Consider the following 17,396-nt stretch of genomic DNA (forward strand, 5'->3'; position numbering starts at 1 on the left):
GGATGTGTATCCTATGTCCTGAGGAAGTTACAGTCACAATAATTGTTTATCTACTCTTTCATCTGTGCCTTTGTAAAGAATGGGAGAGGAGTTCTGATTGCATTAAGAAGACACAAATTAAGTTAAAAAAAAAAAAGAAAGAAAAGAAAAGAAAGAAAAAGTCAATGACCTGTTTCCTATTGGATTCTTTTATGTTTTTTTACAGAATTCCCAACTTGTGAGCCCCTAACTCAATTTATATGCAAAAGTGGAAGATGCATTAGCAGCAAATGGCACTGTGATTCTGGCAAGTACCAAATGTTCACTGTACACCACTGATTTACTTGGAAGCTGGTGGTCTGAGTTGCCTGGCTTCCTTCAGAGATGGTTTGTAAAAGAAGCCTGCAGATCAAGCAAAATGGTTAAGATGAGTGGTTAGAGAGCATCAGTGGGAATTAGCATTAAGAATAATGGAGCCCAGAATTTGCCCCATGAGACTATTATAGAGATTATTTTCAGATATTACATTGGATATATTCTAAATTGATCAACAGGAGGTGAAGGATACAATTAAGAACATAACCTGGACAATTCAGGTTCCCAAATCATATGTGACCTCAGGATGGGGTATTCTATAAATTATTATGGAACTATCCAGATGGTCTCAATACTGTCACCTTGCTCTTAATGCACAAATGATATTTTTTTCCTTATACTTAGTTGTATATATTATGCTGAATTATTCCAAATACACAAAAATCAATTACATATAAGTCAATGCATTTTCAGCCATTCAGTTCAATTTAATTCTTTTCATATCCCTCCCCCCTCCTTCTTGCAATGTTTGTTAATAGAGAAAATAAATAATTTCTAATGATAGTTCATGGCAATTTCCAGGCAGAAACACAGGCACAGTAGGTAGTGGGGGGAAAAGCACATATAAGTTCTCCTGTTGGAGAATGGAAAGGAACTGAGTAGAAACACAGCTATGAACCCTACAGGATAAGGATTATAGTCTTAAGTAATGACTTTACACAATAATTATATCACTCTTTGTATCATTTCATAAAATTGCTACGATCATCAATATCCCTTTGATTTGTGCTTCATATTTAGTTAATGCTTAGTTATTTCTGAATAAACTGAAAATTAAGCTTCAAAATCCATCATTTTTTTTCCTCTTTGAGTTTAGCAGTTGATGTTATAACAGAAGAGAAGCAATACTGTTATAAAGATGAAAGTAATTCTCTCAATGTTCATGGTACAGATTGATGACTAACTCAACAGCATTCCTTTTTCAAAAGCAAAAGCAAATTCCATTCAGAAAGTAAAAGTTAGGTATAAGGAAAGCTTTTCTTTCTGGATCTGTTTTCACTACCTGCTGTTGTGTCTTCTTTTCCAGATGATGACTGTGGCGATGGGAGTGATGAGGAAGGCTGTGTTTACTCTTGTTTTGATCACCAGTTCAGATGTGCCAGTGGCAGATGTATCCCAAGCCATTGGGCCTGTGATGGTGACAATGACTGTGGGGACTTCAGTGATGAAACCCAAGTCAATTGTACCAAAGAAGGTTAGTAATTTTTTGAACTTACGAAATCTCATTCTAAGGTGACACATATATATATGTATATATATATATATATATATATATATATATATATATATATATATATATATACATTACTTCAGAATAAATTATTATTCATCTGTAATTCATCATGTAAACAATGAATTGTTCATCAGGTTAAAACACACATGAGGAACTTTGTAAAATGATTTGCTAATCTCTTTAACTCTTTATGTTTTTTTTTTTTTTCTCTCAGGTTTCTCATGTCAATATCTTTTATCTTTACTTCATATATTTATTAGACACTTATTACTCTTTCCTTTTTTTGAATGCTAAAACTATTCCCAAAGGGAAAAAAAGAACAAGAAAGAGACAATTTTATTTTCATTTTCACACCAAATTTATTCCTTAAGATTTTAAATAATCCTATATTAAATTGATATGTATTTCCAAGTATCGACCTTGTAGAATGCAAGCTAAGAGAAGAAGGAAATCATGCCCATGCCTTCAGCCTAGCCATGAGGAGGCTGACCCTGTCATTAGGAGATAATACTATGCAAAGTTTAATCAGGCAGAGTGCATGTTAATAAGTTAGAAATAACACTGGAAATAATCACAAGAGAAAGCCATTTGTTTGTTGTACTACCATGCAACAAGTTTTATCTTTGAAAGAAAATTTCTTCTGTAAGAAATTAAAATACTTTTATTTAATTTTTCATTTATTTCACAAATATTTATCCCATACTAAGAGATAATTGGGAATGATTGCAAAACATGGACCATGTTTAGTTTTAAAACCTAGCTTGCAAATAAAAGTTAATTATTTAAAATGGTGGCATGGGGAAATCATAGATTCTGTGGTCATAGGAAAAGAGCGTGAATTTTCAAAGTGCTTCTCAAGGAAATATATCTGTCTTTTGCAAGTACTTAACAACCTATGTGATGGAAGCTTTCTGAATTATTTTCTTTTTCATGGTTTCTTTTTGTCTTCTTTTATTTCTCACCCCTCTACCTGTACATTTTGGAATCAGTGGCTATTAAAGTTATTATTGACATAAAATAAAATTTTAAAGGCTAAGCTTTAGTTTTATGTGAATTTTTCAAGTGATTTAATTTAAAAGATATTGTTGAATATGATGTTACTTGCATGTCCTGAGTACTTATGTTAAAATATGTTGTTTAATTTTGATTTTATATGAATGACCTGGGTTATAAGAATCATAACAAATATCCAAATGCAGCTAAATAATGACCCTGAGCCAGGAATCAAGGAGATACATGTCCTTATGGTTAATGGTCATGACTTGGCTCATGTCTTTATTAGACAGTGGATTTAATAGAAATTATAATGAAAACAAAAAATGACTAAGAATTTTTTGTGATATATAAGATTTAGCATGAACATATTTGAATTCAATTTTAATTCAAAATCAGAAGAGTTATGAATTATAGATAAAGCTACTATTTAAAATTATGTCTCTTAATCTTCATAATGTAATAAGCTCATGTCCTCTCTCTCTTGTTTTCTTTCTTCTCTCTTCATTTCAGTGTCCCTTCTTTCTTCGTTTACTTGTTCCTTGAGTATATGTGAGCTAGAATATTTTACTTATAATTAATTTGTCATTGCAAAATAAAATGTACATAGAACATTTTTTCCTTCTTTTAAAAGATATTTGGAACAGTCATCTGAAGGGTGTTTCTATTTATTACTACATTACAATTTAAACTTCATTTTCCCCTCCTCACAGATGTCTTTTTAGGCTCCTCATAGGGTGTGCATCTGTGACCTGCTGGCAATACCCTATAATATGCTGTGAAAGATAGATTGCCCCAAAGTTAATTTATGTACATCTTTTTAGATCTCATCCCTCTCTCCTACATGTATTTATCTGTAAGTTAAAATTGTTCATTGAACATTATGAAATTTTAAAAAGATTGTCTTAGCCCATGATTGTCCCAAATGAATGACATGCCCCCTTGTGGCTCTGTAGTTTTTCAGTTTGTATTATAGGTCCAGTGGCACTGTAATGTCAATGGTCTTCCTCTTCAAAGCACCTCAATTTCAGTAACATATTACTATTAAGAATAGACTGTGAATGGGAATGACAGATATTTATTTTGTCATTGTGGTAAAACACTAAAGATATTCATGAGGAAATCATGAGGATATTCTACATGATTGTTGGACATGTTTCAAGCAATGAATGAAGAGAAATTCTTGAACCAATTTCTGTTTATCAAACATTAACTTGCATTAGGATTCCCTAATCAAATATTCTACATGAGGTGAATAAAAGGTACAAAATCAATAAAAGGAAACATTCTGATTTTAATATAAGGCAATCCAAATTATTTCAAACATCATTTAAATATGTTTGTCCATCATTATTTAGATTATATATTCTGAGATAGAGGTCATAAAATAATGATAACACATAGAAATGTTAAAGCTGATAAGGAGAGTCATCTGCACATCTAGGATTTGTGAGGCCATTGCCCAGGTGAAGTAGAAATCTGATATAATTAGTCATATAAAGCAGTCCCCAAACTGCTGTGGGAGGAAGAAAGATCAGGGGTTTCTGGCTTGAGTTTCAGGGCTGGCTGTCAGAACCGATCAAATCCACAACATGATTGCTCAGCATTTTGCTCTACACTCTACACTGCCTGGGCAGCCAGGGCATATGGTGCAGTCTCTAAACTAAAATGGTTTGCAAAAGGGTAAAAATATTTTTGAATTGATTTTAAATAGTAAAGAAGCAGGAGAAACCAGTAAATAGAGCAGTCCATATACAATCTCCTTCATAGAATATCCCTATGCAATTTACATTCTTTCCAACATTACTTTCAAAAAGGAAGAAATTCTATAGTGATGATCAGGGTTTAGTCATGAGTATGATGAGTACCTGAGGAACTCTTAAGTGCATAGTCTATGCCTTAATAATGTTCTCCCATTTCTTTCCCTCTTAGTTTTTTTTTTTTTTTTTTTTTTTGCTGTTCTTTATTCTTATTCTTAAACTTCATTATAAGCAAAGTGAACAATGTTTTCGTAAAGTATTAAGTTTTCAAAAACTCACTGTTATACCCTCACCCACCCATAGAGGGAAAGGGTGGGGGCAGACAGCATGTAAAGGTAGAATAGAAAGACAATCCATATCAAATTAGTTCCTTCCTTTGTTTCAGTGCTTGCCTTTCATTTAGTTCTTGTTTATTTCTGGTTCTGAATCCTCTAGTTGCTACCTATTTCTGTAGTGACCCCTTCCCCCTTTGTTTTAAGTTACTGGGTGAATAGTTTTCTAAGTGGGAAAATTAGCATGTCTGGACTCTCTAGAAGAGTGAACTGCTTCTAGAGCTCACCTGAACATTTGTATATATGTTGAAAGGTTCTTATCAAAAGGTGGTTTCATCACTAAGAACATCAAGAATAAAGTTAAGGTGATACCTCAGTCTTTTTTTGTACGAATCTCTAATTCTGTAGCTAGAATAGTAAAATGAAGAATACTCTGTGCATATTTCACATCTATAAAATACCAAATACACAGAATTAATTTATTCTCATTTTTGACGGTTTAATTCATTTGAATTATAATAATTTCCATTCTTATACTTTTTTGGGTAAATAACTATATTTCACACCTGGAAAAAGATATTTCTAATGTAAGTATATGCAAATTGTTCGATATTTTTAGACAGCTACTCCCCTAAGAAAATTTACATTCAGAAATTGTTGTAAAAATGTATGCCAAATAATTCAGCAGAGACTTGATATAGAAGGAAACAGGTTTCCTTAAATTACATTTTGCCTAAAATTTGTAATTTTTTCCTAAAAAGCAACTTTAATAATACTCAAATATTTGTATTTTGTATTTTTAAAGTACATCTGACCCTGGCTTATTGTCATTGTTGTGTAATTGTTAGGCTTACTGTTTGACTGTCTAAAAAAAGGAAATATATATTGCCTGCTGGAGTAATTGAAACAAGATGAGCAATGCTGACACATATATGATCATTTATTTACATGGCAATACAGTTTAAAAGCAAATTCAAAATTAAGTATGTATTGACTTTTTGTTTATGTTTCCAAATCCATTAGGCAGTTAAGTATATAGTATTATTCATATCAATGTTCACACATGTTCATATTCTTCTGCTTTAGCTATTAATGTTTGCTCCTGCTTTTAAAATTTCATCTGTTCTATTGGTCTCTGTCCTCTTTCCTTCATTTGCCTCACTACTTGCTTGTTCCCAGATTTAAGAGACTAGAATAATCTCATCTTCATACTTCCATAGACAAGCACACTATTAAATACACAAGGAATAATTGTTGAATGAATGAGTTTATTTCTTGACTCAAAATTTTGTAATATGATCATATTCTAGTCCTTACATGTTAGGTAATTTGTTTTCTATTTCCTTGCCTTAACCCAAGATCCTAATTTTTTTTCATAATAATGTACAAGTCTAAGTGTACTGATCTAGTAATTCACATTTGTCAGTACAACGTAATGATATTCATTTATTGAATAAATATTGGCAATCTCACCTCTGGAATCAATAAAATAACACTGAAAAAATATCTCATTTATCTTTAGTTACTGTTTATTTCTTTTTGTTGAGGACCTTTCTGCCAAATTGGTAGTAAATTTTAGATCTTTAGGTAACTGTTGCTTAGCAGTAAATCCCAGGGAAGAAATTATCTTAGTGATAAAGTAGGGAATAAAAGGGAATTAACACATGTTGTTGACCCACTAATTATCAGGTACTTCACATGTTACTTCATTCAATCATCAAAATAACTACTACTCAGAAAGGTTAAGATACTTGCTCAGGATTTCACAGCTGGGGTTCCACATAAGGATTATGTCCCCCATATTACTATAACCATCTGTTTCTTTAAATATGAAATATAGTCTCTCTTTTTCTAAAATAGATATTTGTATGATTCCCAAGTAATTAATATCTTGCTCTGAATTGCATACTCAGGTTCACTTAAATTTGAGAAAATGGAAAGACCCTCTGCTTTCTACAAAACGTTCTAATGAGATTTCACAAATGGGTACTATAAGGGAATTTGGCTATTATGTCAAATATTCACAATAATTCTGACTGTAACTGTTTTCATTCTTCTTTACCTTTCACGATTCACCTCAATCAAGTGGATTCTGGAAATTTTCCTTGTAGTTATGAACCCTAATGCAAGCAATTTCTTCAGTAACCCCAAAACCATTTTTATCTACATTATAGATTCAGAAAATTTAGGAAGCTGGAAAAAAATAAAAACATCATTTAGTTTAGTTCTTTTATTATATAAATGAGGAAAGAGCTCAGCTGTATAAAATCTTATGATTATATAAAAACAACAACAAAAATATACTGTACTGCTCCCTAGAAAGAGTTGATAATATTCTTTTCTTTTTTTAAACATTCTTTCTCTCTTTGATTGTGATATCCCATGAACTACTCACAGGAAGTTGTTTTTGGAGTTAAGGTCAAATGGATTCTGTTATATAATCTACAAGTTACTCAAAATTGTTTTACCCCCATTTAGTAGAATTTGTATTTGGACCATGATTTTTTTTTAAAAAAATTATTTATTCTCATTTGTTATGTATGACAGCAGAATGTGATTCAATTCATATTAACATACAGAGCACAATTTTACATGTCTCTGGTTGTACAAAAAAGTAGAGTCACACCATTCATGATTTCATACATGTACTTGGGGTAGTGATGTCCATCTCATTCCACCATCTTTCCTACCCCCATACCCCTTCCCTTCCTCTCCCTCCCCTTTGCCTCATCTAGAGTTCATCTGTTCTTCCAATGCTCCACCTCCCCAATCCCATTATGAATCCGCATCCTTATTATCACAAAAAAACATTTGGTATTTGATTTTTTGGAATTGACTAACTTCACTTAGCATTATATTCTCCAACTCCATCCATTTACCTGAAAATGCCATGATTTTATTTTCTTTTAATGCTGAGTAATATTCCATGTGTATATATACCACATTTTCTTTATACATTCTTCTACTGAAGGGCATCTAGATTGGTTCCACAATTTAGCTATTGTGAATTGTGCTGCTATAAACATTGATGTGGTTGCATCCAATATACTATGAGAGATATTGAGACTGTGGGCTTTGAACTATACGTACATATTTAGGTGTTGTTTTGGATTTAAATGATCATGCTAAGTTGTTTGTGAAAGACCAAGGAAATTTTGTCATTTCTCCTTGACTAAAAAGACACCCATATCCTACCAAGGGAGGCTGGCTACACTCAGAATAGCTATTGAAACCTAACTTGTAGCTGGGTGCAGTAGCTCATACCTGTAATCCCAGAGGCTTGGGAGGCTGCAGCAGGAGGATTCCAAATTCAAAGCCAGCTCCAGCAAAAGTGAGGCACTAAACGACTCAGTGAGACCCTCTGTCTAAATAAAGTACAAAAAAGGACTGGGAATGTGGCTCTGTGATTAAGTGCCCCTGAGTACAAATCCTGGTAGCAAAAAACAAAACAAAACAAACAAACAGAAAAACATAACTTATAACTGAAAACATGTATGATGTATTTATTCGTGGAAAGAACAGAAATTGAAATCAACATATTTTGACTTTCAACCTTGTGTGATATCAACCTATATGATATCCCATCTCAACTCAACCATCAGGTGTTTAGCAGGAGAGTTTAATCCTTACCATAAAGAATACCAAGGATTATTGTATATTGTCACATTCAGTCATCTGTTTTGTTTGAAATATTCTAAAGAAACTCTCTTTTTTTTTCTTTTTATCATGATAAGATATGCATAGCACAAAATTACTGTCTTAACTATTTTAAATGTGCATTTTGGTATTACTAAGTATATTTCAGCTTCCAGAAGCATAGCTTCCCACCTTTTATAGAACTCTTTTTATCTTGCAAAGCTGAAACCTTATCCATTAAATGTTCACTCCACATTCCTCCTTCCTTTTGCCACTTAAAAACCACCATTCTGCTTTCTGTTTCTCTGCTTGAGACTATGCTAAATGCCTGTTGTAAGGAGAATAAGTTTTGTCTTTTTATGACTGAAATATTTTACTTATAATGACCAAAGATTTGTCCATGTTGTAGCATTTGGTAATATTGTTTTTTTTCCTTTTTAAAGCTGATAGATAAATAAGAAATGCTTTTTTAAAAATACACATTATAGCTTTTCTTGACTCACAATTCCTGTCTTCTTCTATTTAGTTTGTGTGTGTGTGAGAGAGAAAATCATTTCAATTCCTTTTTCTCATTTTCTTCTGTGTAAATGTTATAGCTATTATCTTTTTTATTTTTATGTGAATCACGCTGAACAACCTAAAGTTATAAAACTTAAATTTGGATTTATATTGGTTAAACTTAATAACACACACACTGATTGTTTCCATCTCTGTCCCACTGCTTTCAGTTGTTGATGTACATTTTTAATGTGTGTATCTAAAATATAAATTAATAATTTTAAATACATTGGTCTTTTAAGTTGTATAGAAAACACAATATGATTTTCTAAACAACAGTTGCAATAATATAAGCTTTTCAACCATTGATTATATTTTTAAAAAATTATGTGTCTCTAAAATTCTCTAGAAAGCAAAATGTAATTGTAGTCCACTGTTGAAGTAATACTAGACTTTATAATCACTCACATGTTCACCTTTATGCATAACTTTCTTTCTTCAAGCAGCTTTGAGTTACTGTCCAGTGCCCTTTCATTTCAACTTGCAGGACTTCTTGCAAATCAGGATTTCTTGCAAATCAGGTCTAACACAAATGAACTCCCTTGGCTCTTTTTTCTTTTTTTTCCCCTTAATATAGGAATATCTTGATTTCTCCTTTATTTTAACAGGACAGCATTTTTAGATACAGAATCTTGTTTGGCATTTTTTTTTTTTTTTTTAGTACTTTCAATAGATTAGCCCACATGATCTATTGACTACCAAGTTTCTAATGAAAAATCTGATGATAATCTTGGTGAAGATCTCTTGTGTATGATCAGTCTCTTCTCTCTTGTTGGTTGCAAGATGCTCTTTACCTTTAGATTTTTGAAGTTTAATTATATCTGGATGCAGGTCTTTGTGCGTTCCTTCTGGTTGGAATTGGTTGTGGTTCTTGAATATGTATATTCATATCTTTCATCACTTTGGAATGTTTCCATTCATTATTTCTTCAAATAATCTCTCTTCCACCAATTATCTTCTCTTTCTGGAAAAATGCTTGTTGTTCCTCTTGATAGTGCACATAAGTCCCAAATTTTTGTTTGTGTGCTTGTTTATTTGCACATGTTGTTTCTATCAGAGATCAAAATGAGAGGCAAATTTAAGCTCTTATCAGAACTTTTCTTATCTTGTTCTTTTCCCTGCGGCTTCCATGTTAACTTCCTAATTTTTCCTATATAAGTGATTGTGCTTAAATATATTAACCTTTAATATATGGTTCACAAAAAAGAAAAGATAAAATGAAAACGTGGAAAAAGGATAGTCAGTCATTTAAATCCTCTGAAAATTGCGTTAGCTGGAGAGAGAGGGACAATAGCAAAGATAATAATGGCTGCCACCTCTTTGAGCCTCTGAGATCTGTGAACGTGATCACCACAGATTCTCCAGGATTTGGAGAATGATGTCCTTTTACCAACCTTGGATTGTAAAAGATGTGTTCAAGCTGCTCTAGAAATACACACATGATTATTTACCACAAGACTGAGATTTGAAGAATTCTTAGCTACTATTATGCTGAAACTGACCAAATTTTACCACAATTAGCCTTTTAAGCCTTACCTTAGGAGTTCTGAGTTTTCAATATGCCACAGAATTTAAAAAGTTACACCAGAAAGAATTTGCTAGGCAGTTGTTGTATAGTTGAGAACATGTATCTCTGTTGTTTCCTATTCTATCACTTTTCTTGAATTCTCTTTCAATTTTATTTTTGCTCAAACAGATGAAGAAAAAAATTGCTGTTAATTTCCAGGAACTAAACTGCTTTAATGATGAAGTATAGACTTTAAATTCTAGGGGATTAAAAATTATGTTAAGGATTCAGAAAAATGCATATACTCTTTTGTTGTAATGTTTTTGATTATTTACTTTAAATAAAACAATAGACTTTCCTCACAAAATGCAATTAAATAAATGTCAATTTAAGCTGTCTAATTGTAGAGAACTATAGTATCTATTTTCAATGAAATATAAATTGTCAGGCTTAACTTTATTCTTTCACAGATTGATTTATTTTCTTTAGAAAATGTTAATACTCAGATATGCAAACAATGTTAATTATTAATGGATTTTATCCATAGGAAATCTCTTTTTTTTTCCCAGAACAAAATAGCTCTTCAAAGGTCATTTAAACCTTAATGCTGCAAACAACTGTTAAATCGGGAACAAGGAAAATTCAAGGATTTTTATTCAATTAATAACAAAAGACCTGTTTTGAGAATCTGTAATGTTTCTTGTAATGTGCTTTTCAAGAAAATTAAAAAGAATCAGATAAATATAATTTTAAAAAGGAACTATTAAAATGGTTCATAAAAAAGAAGAAGCTAATTATCTTGATCTTTTCTATGCAGAAAATAGGTAACAAATGGGGTTATACTTATTCCTACATAAATTTATCTTCTGTATAAAAAGAACAGTTATACCCCTTGACATCAGAGAAATTTCTCTTTTCTAAAAAGTTATAATTAGCAACTAAAATCAATAGGTAACAAAAGGCCTTATTATAATGAAGAATCTCATTTTGTTGTCTGAATCTTTTAGCAGAGTTAAAAATAATAATGGAAAAAATTCAATTAATTTTCATTATCTTTCATTCAGACACTGTGGACAGGATGGACATGGATAAATTGTAAAATGATTAATTCACCTTTCAGTAATTGACTGATATGCCTGATTTTGTCCAAATAAGGAGTTATCAATGGTAATATTGCCTTTTCCAAAAATAGTATTTAGATCCCCTCAAATCCTGTTTAAACTGTCAGGACTCGTTTTCTTATTTACATGAAATGTTAACTGAATTTTCATTTAGATATTATCTTCTTTTACTGTAATAGCCAGATTATTCACTTTTTGTTAGTACTTATCTGAGGTATAGGTTTTAATTTTTTAATAGATGGGCTTCCCAAAGGAAATTGCTCATTATTTGCATCCAAAGCCTTTCCAGAAACAACTTTGTTACTTAAAATCATTCATTTAAACCATCAGAACTTACTGTGCATAGACTATTCACTGGTATCAGATGTTTCATGACAGCATGTTTCTATTATTTTTTATATGCATATATGAATAGAAGATTCTCTAAGTTACAAGCAAAATTTAGAACAGTTTACAATAGAGAATGGCAAACAATTTCTATAAAGTATTCAATAGAAAATATTTCAATCCTTGCCTATTGCAAGTACCAACACTGCTCTTTTAGCATGAAAGCAGCCAGAGGCAGTATGCCAATAAGTGTACCTGTATTCTAAGAAAATTTATAAATAAAATACAGTAAAAACATATACATAAAAACCAGGTAGTACTTGAATGGTCTGCAGGTTGTAATTAACTGAGGTTGTAATTAACTGATCCATTGAGAATATAAGTAGACATACATTCTGAAGTAACAGTAATTTTGAATAACCCTATATCTATCTTTCACAGAGTATCAAATTTATACTGAAGAAAGAGCCAAAGTAAGAAAAAAATATTTAATAATTTTAAATGGTATTATTTGTAACACACACACATATCTGCATATTCTTTTTTTAAATTTTTATTTGTTTTAAGTAGGTATACATGACAATAGAATGCATTTATGCACTTTGACATATCATATATAAATTGATTATAATGTCTCATTTTTCTGATTGTACATGTTGTAGAATCATATCAGTCATGCATTCATATATGTACATATGGTAATAATGTTTGTTTCATTCTACTATTCTTCCTATCCCCATATCCCCTCCCCTCCCTTCACTCCCCTCTACCTAATCTAAAGTAAATGTATTCTTCTCTAGTGCCCTCCTGTGAATTAGCATCCATGTATCAGAGAAAAAATTTGGCCTTTGTTTTTGGGGATTGTCTTAGCATGATATTCTCCAACTCCATCTATTTTCTGGTTGCATATTCTGCTAATAATGTCCTATATTATTTATAAAGATCAAGTTAGAAAGTATTATCTTTTCTTCAGTTTTCTTTGTTGTTGTTGATGTTTGTTCTAGTGAGTATTTTCCTACTGCAAGACATGCATACTGGTTAGCCAAAAATTCTGATATAAAATATAAACTTTTTTTACTTATTATTTGGTATTTAACATAACCATTAAGATGATTGGTTAATTTAAATGATAAGGGGAAAATTAAACTGTCAATTACTTTACACAACTAATTAAACAGATTAATTCATTCTGTTCACTTATGTTTAGATAATGTGAGGGTTCATCACTCCCAAGATAATTAGATTCTAAAGAAAATGTTCTTGGTAAAGCCCAGATACCAAAACCTAATATATGAATAAACTGAATCAGTATTTTGTTTTATTGTTTTGTGGTACTTGAGATTGAGCCCAGGTATGTTCTGCCACTTAGCTATATTCCCAGTCATTTTTATTGTTATTTGGAGACAGGATCTCCCTAAGTTGCATAGAGTGGCCTTGCACTAGTGATCTTTTGGCCTTAGCCTACTCAGTAGCTGAAATTATAGGTGTGTACCACAGCACTTTGCAGAACCAATATTTTATGTAGATTACATTTTAATTTACATTAACTTTCTAGGGGAATATTTGGTACTCCAAATTGAAACTCATTTCAATGTTTAGATTTTGAGTGTCCATGTGTTAACACTAAAAATAATTTTATTTGCACATAGTTCTCCTTGCATTGTTTTCATTTCTTCTATTCAGCTTTTCTTAATGGCCCAAACAGTAAACATGACATGTTTAAATCTGTTTTTTTTTTAATTCCCCCCCACTAAATGTATCACTAAATCACATATACTAATAAATAGTTTCAATGGTCCCATCCAACATTTTGTTAAGATAATCTCATATGGTGGCTACATATGAAAAGGGGTTTGTTTGAATAGAAAGCAGAATATAAAACTTTCCCTGGAAAGTGGGGGAAAGGAAGGAAGGTGAGAATGGTAAGTCCAGATGGCTTGTAGACAGCCATATCAAGGTCCAGTGGGATGAGAACAAGATGATTTAAGAGGGAAGACCCACATATGTCTTTGTCGTTAGTTCATAGCAGAGATCACAGTAGCCTCTGAGAGTCAGAGGCAGCATCCCCTGAGAAATTTGTTGTGCATTATGGGGAGAAGAGCACAACAGCTCACCCCCATCAACTCAAGTATAGTCTCCAGTTAGCTCACAATCTGAGGTGTTTTAATGAGCCAGTCTCTTGAAGATTTCTAGAAACTAGGGGTACCTAAACTTGTTAGGGGGAAATTAAGATAACCCTGAGGCAGGAACAGGAAAGGTTATGTCCACATTCTGTTTGTAAGTGAAATGAGGCTGTTGTTATGCTGCCAGACCAGCTTCTCAGTCCTGCCAGGACTGGAGAAAAATGTCTGGAGAAAAAATCTACAACAAATAGCTGCCGTAGGAGTAGGAATTATTAATACATAATGATTCATTGAAAATCTAGGAAAGGCAAAGATTGACACATGATTATTATATGAAATGCAAAAAGCTTCCTGCACACACAATATGTAGTGCCTTTTACATTTAAGAGTTCTGTCCTAAAGTGTGCTAAAAAAATAGTAAAGGATCCCCCCCCATTTGTCTTGCAATTTAAATAACCCATCATATTTTTAGCGCCATTATTATCCATTTTTCTCAGGGGGACTATAGCATTTCTTTTGATCCAAAAATGTATTCTGAGTTAAAAAAAAAAAAGAAAGAAAGAAAAATACATTAGTGATAAATATGTATATATATATATATTTGCGGTTCTGATTTTCTTTTTCTTTTTTTTTTAACTTCAGGAGAAGAATATTCTTTCTGTTTTTGTACAGTTGCTAGTCTTCCAACTGCAAATATTTAGTCACAGTGAATTCATTTAAATATTGGGATAGATTCCACCATCAGTTGCCACATTTCCTCCAGGGCTCTGTATTTATTTATTTATTAGATTTTCCAAATTCTATGCTTAGTTTAAATAGCTTGAGGGGAAAAGTACAATAAAATTGCATTAGTTAAAAATATAACCAGCATCAGCAATATGAAAACTTAACAGTAAAACAGCATGAGCATATACATATAAACACAGTCATCGTTTTAGCAATCTGTTGGGAGAGCCATATCACAAAGATTGATTGCATTCCAAGCCCTGAAGCTTAGGACCTGAGGCTCTGGGGAACTACACAGTCTGGGAACTCAGGTTGGAATGGTCATCACAGGTTCCTCAGAGGAATGTCGCTCTTCATCAGAGGAAAATCAACAACTGTTAATAGAAGCTGATTTTATTTGGCAAGAAAGTTAAGAAGAAATAAAACTCTATGACTTTATTTTAATGCTTTCTGGCAGATAAATACAGCATTCCCTAAACGTCTTAACTTCCACCCAAAACTAAGAAATGCATTGAGAAATAGATTTCAAGTATTTTAATTTTCTTCTTCTTTTTAAAATTTTTTTTGGTGATACATGACAGTAGAATCTATTTTAACATAATTATAAAAGCATGGAATATATCTTGTTCTAATTCAGTCCCCAGGACCCCTTCTTCCTTTCCTTTCCTTTCCTTTCCTCCCTTCCCTCTGCTCTGCTGATCTTTCTATCATTTAACCATAATTATTTTTTAAAATTAATTTCTTATGGATATACATGATAGTGAGATTCAATAGAGTATACATATATATATGTATATGTGTGTGTGTGTATATATACATAGGAAAGTTATATATATATATATATATATATATATATATATATATATATATATATGTATGTATATGTGTGTGTATATATATATACATAGGAAAGATATATATATATATATATATATATATATAACTTATATATGTATATACATAGGAAAGTTATGTCAGATTCATTCCACTGTAATTTAATTTATTGTGAGACAATGAGATGCAAAGACAGGGGGGAAGAAATATAAAAGTGTAAAGTGTGTGTGTGGGTGTGTATAGGATGCTAGTCTCATATCAGAGTGAACTTCAATAGTTTGAATAAATTAAATATTTAATATGTATTTGTATGCATATATATACATTAAGCAAATTTATATTTATATAAACCTTTGTAAATTTAAAGAATCTTAAGAGAATTTTTTTTCACCTAGTGAGTTAAGAAATAAGAATCTAACTGAAAGTCTTTGATTCCAGGTTTCCTTCAGATTTAAATCAAAATCATTTAGCATGAGACACAATTATTTTCAAAATCTAGGTCTTGCTCTCCTGTCTTTCTCTTTTTCCCTTCCTCTGCAGACACACTACATACAATTTTGTAAGTAGAGCTAGTTTTAATAAGAAAATCTTTCATTCTCATTTAACATACTTTCTGACTTAACTCTTAATCATAACCAGAAACTCTCTTCTGACTTTTTGTCCTAAGAATGTCTCATATAAACTCTCTGCTCCAGACTGGTTTTCCTCTCTGTGTTCTCATGTCACTCTCTCCTACCATTCCATTCTGAAAGAGTTTTACAGCTGCAAACATTTCTATTTGCCTGTGTACCAACTATTCTATGATCTTTTCAAAGACAGGAACTCCACTTTCCATTTTGAACCTGGATTCTAGCAAAAGCCATTTTCTGGTCTCTCTACTTCCACTCATGAATCCATTTTTCTCGAAACAGCAGTCAAAGAAAATAATGTATATTGAATTATATCTCCATCAGTCTTGTTTCAAAATCCCCCCAAAATATATGCCATTTATCTTCTCATAGTTGTTAATAAATCCCTATACGATTCTACCCTACCTGCCTCTCATATCTAATTTCACCCACCTATTCCCATTCACTTCTTTTATTTTTTCTGTGAAAATTAAAGCCATTTCCTGCTTTGGGTCTTTGCAGTTACTCTTTCTTGTGTTTAGTATGCTCTTTGCCTTAATTTCTTCCATGATTATTTTTTTCCCCCATCACTTTGGACTCATCTTAAATGCCAGCTTCTATAATCACCCTTTTCAATATGAGCCCTATATCCAAGTTGCTGTTTATGGTAGTGATCAATGACTGGCACAGTGTATTTCCTCTTTTGACACCTGTTAAGACTGTTCTTTCTGGGACCTTTGTGGTTGGATTGGAGCAATATTTTAGGACTCTACTCCGTGTGAGTAAGTTTTTTCAATCAATTTTGATCAGAAATAATGGGTGTTATTTTCTAGCTTGATATGAGACCATTCAGAACCCTCTTTTCCCTCTTTCCTAATAACTGTGATCATGTAAGATGATCATCCGTCAATCAACTTAGGAACTTGAATGACTGTGATGAGGATATCCAGCTCCTAATTCATAATGGATACATAACTACAGCCAAAATTAAATGGTTTCTGCTTTGACATAAGGAAATGTTTCACTTGCCTATTACCACAGTATAACCAGTGGTGCCCCTTCAGCTTTTATTTGTTAAGTAGTTATTTATTAAACACCTTCATTCTTCTTCTGCTGTCATGTAAGATTTGTGAGACCAGTAATGTCTCTACCTTGACCTTTGCTTAATGCTAGTGCCTGGAAAAACGCCTGGCAGGTAACAATAAATATATATTGAAAGAACAAATAGAATGAATAATTTAGGCCTGTATTCTGATTTTAAAGATAATAAAATTAATTTTGTAGTTCTCAACCACTGACTAGATCATGGATGTCATCACCCAAATATCCTGACAATCAATTGA

The 17,396-nt window shown here is 32.0% G+C and overlaps 1 protein-coding gene across 1 annotated transcript in view; it reads left to right on the forward strand.

Annotated features, from left to right (window-relative positions):
- Nucleotides 1–17,396, forward strand: part of Lrp1b (LDL receptor related protein 1B) — a 1,566,902-nt gene that overhangs the window by 863,193 nt on the left and 686,313 nt on the right. The window contains exons 19-20 of the mRNA XM_077110319.1: nt 206–286; nt 1,382–1,549. Of these exons, the coding sequence (XP_076966434.1) occupies nt 206–286; nt 1,382–1,549 (249 nt within the window). The remainder of the gene's footprint in view (nt 1–205; nt 287–1,381; nt 1,550–17,396) is intronic.

The sequence above is a fragment of the Callospermophilus lateralis genome, chromosome 9, assembly GCF_048772815.1.
Source record: "Callospermophilus lateralis isolate mCalLat2 chromosome 9, mCalLat2.hap1, whole genome shotgun sequence".
In the NCBI taxonomy this organism is placed as follows: Eukaryota; Metazoa; Chordata; class Mammalia; order Rodentia; family Sciuridae; genus Callospermophilus; species Callospermophilus lateralis.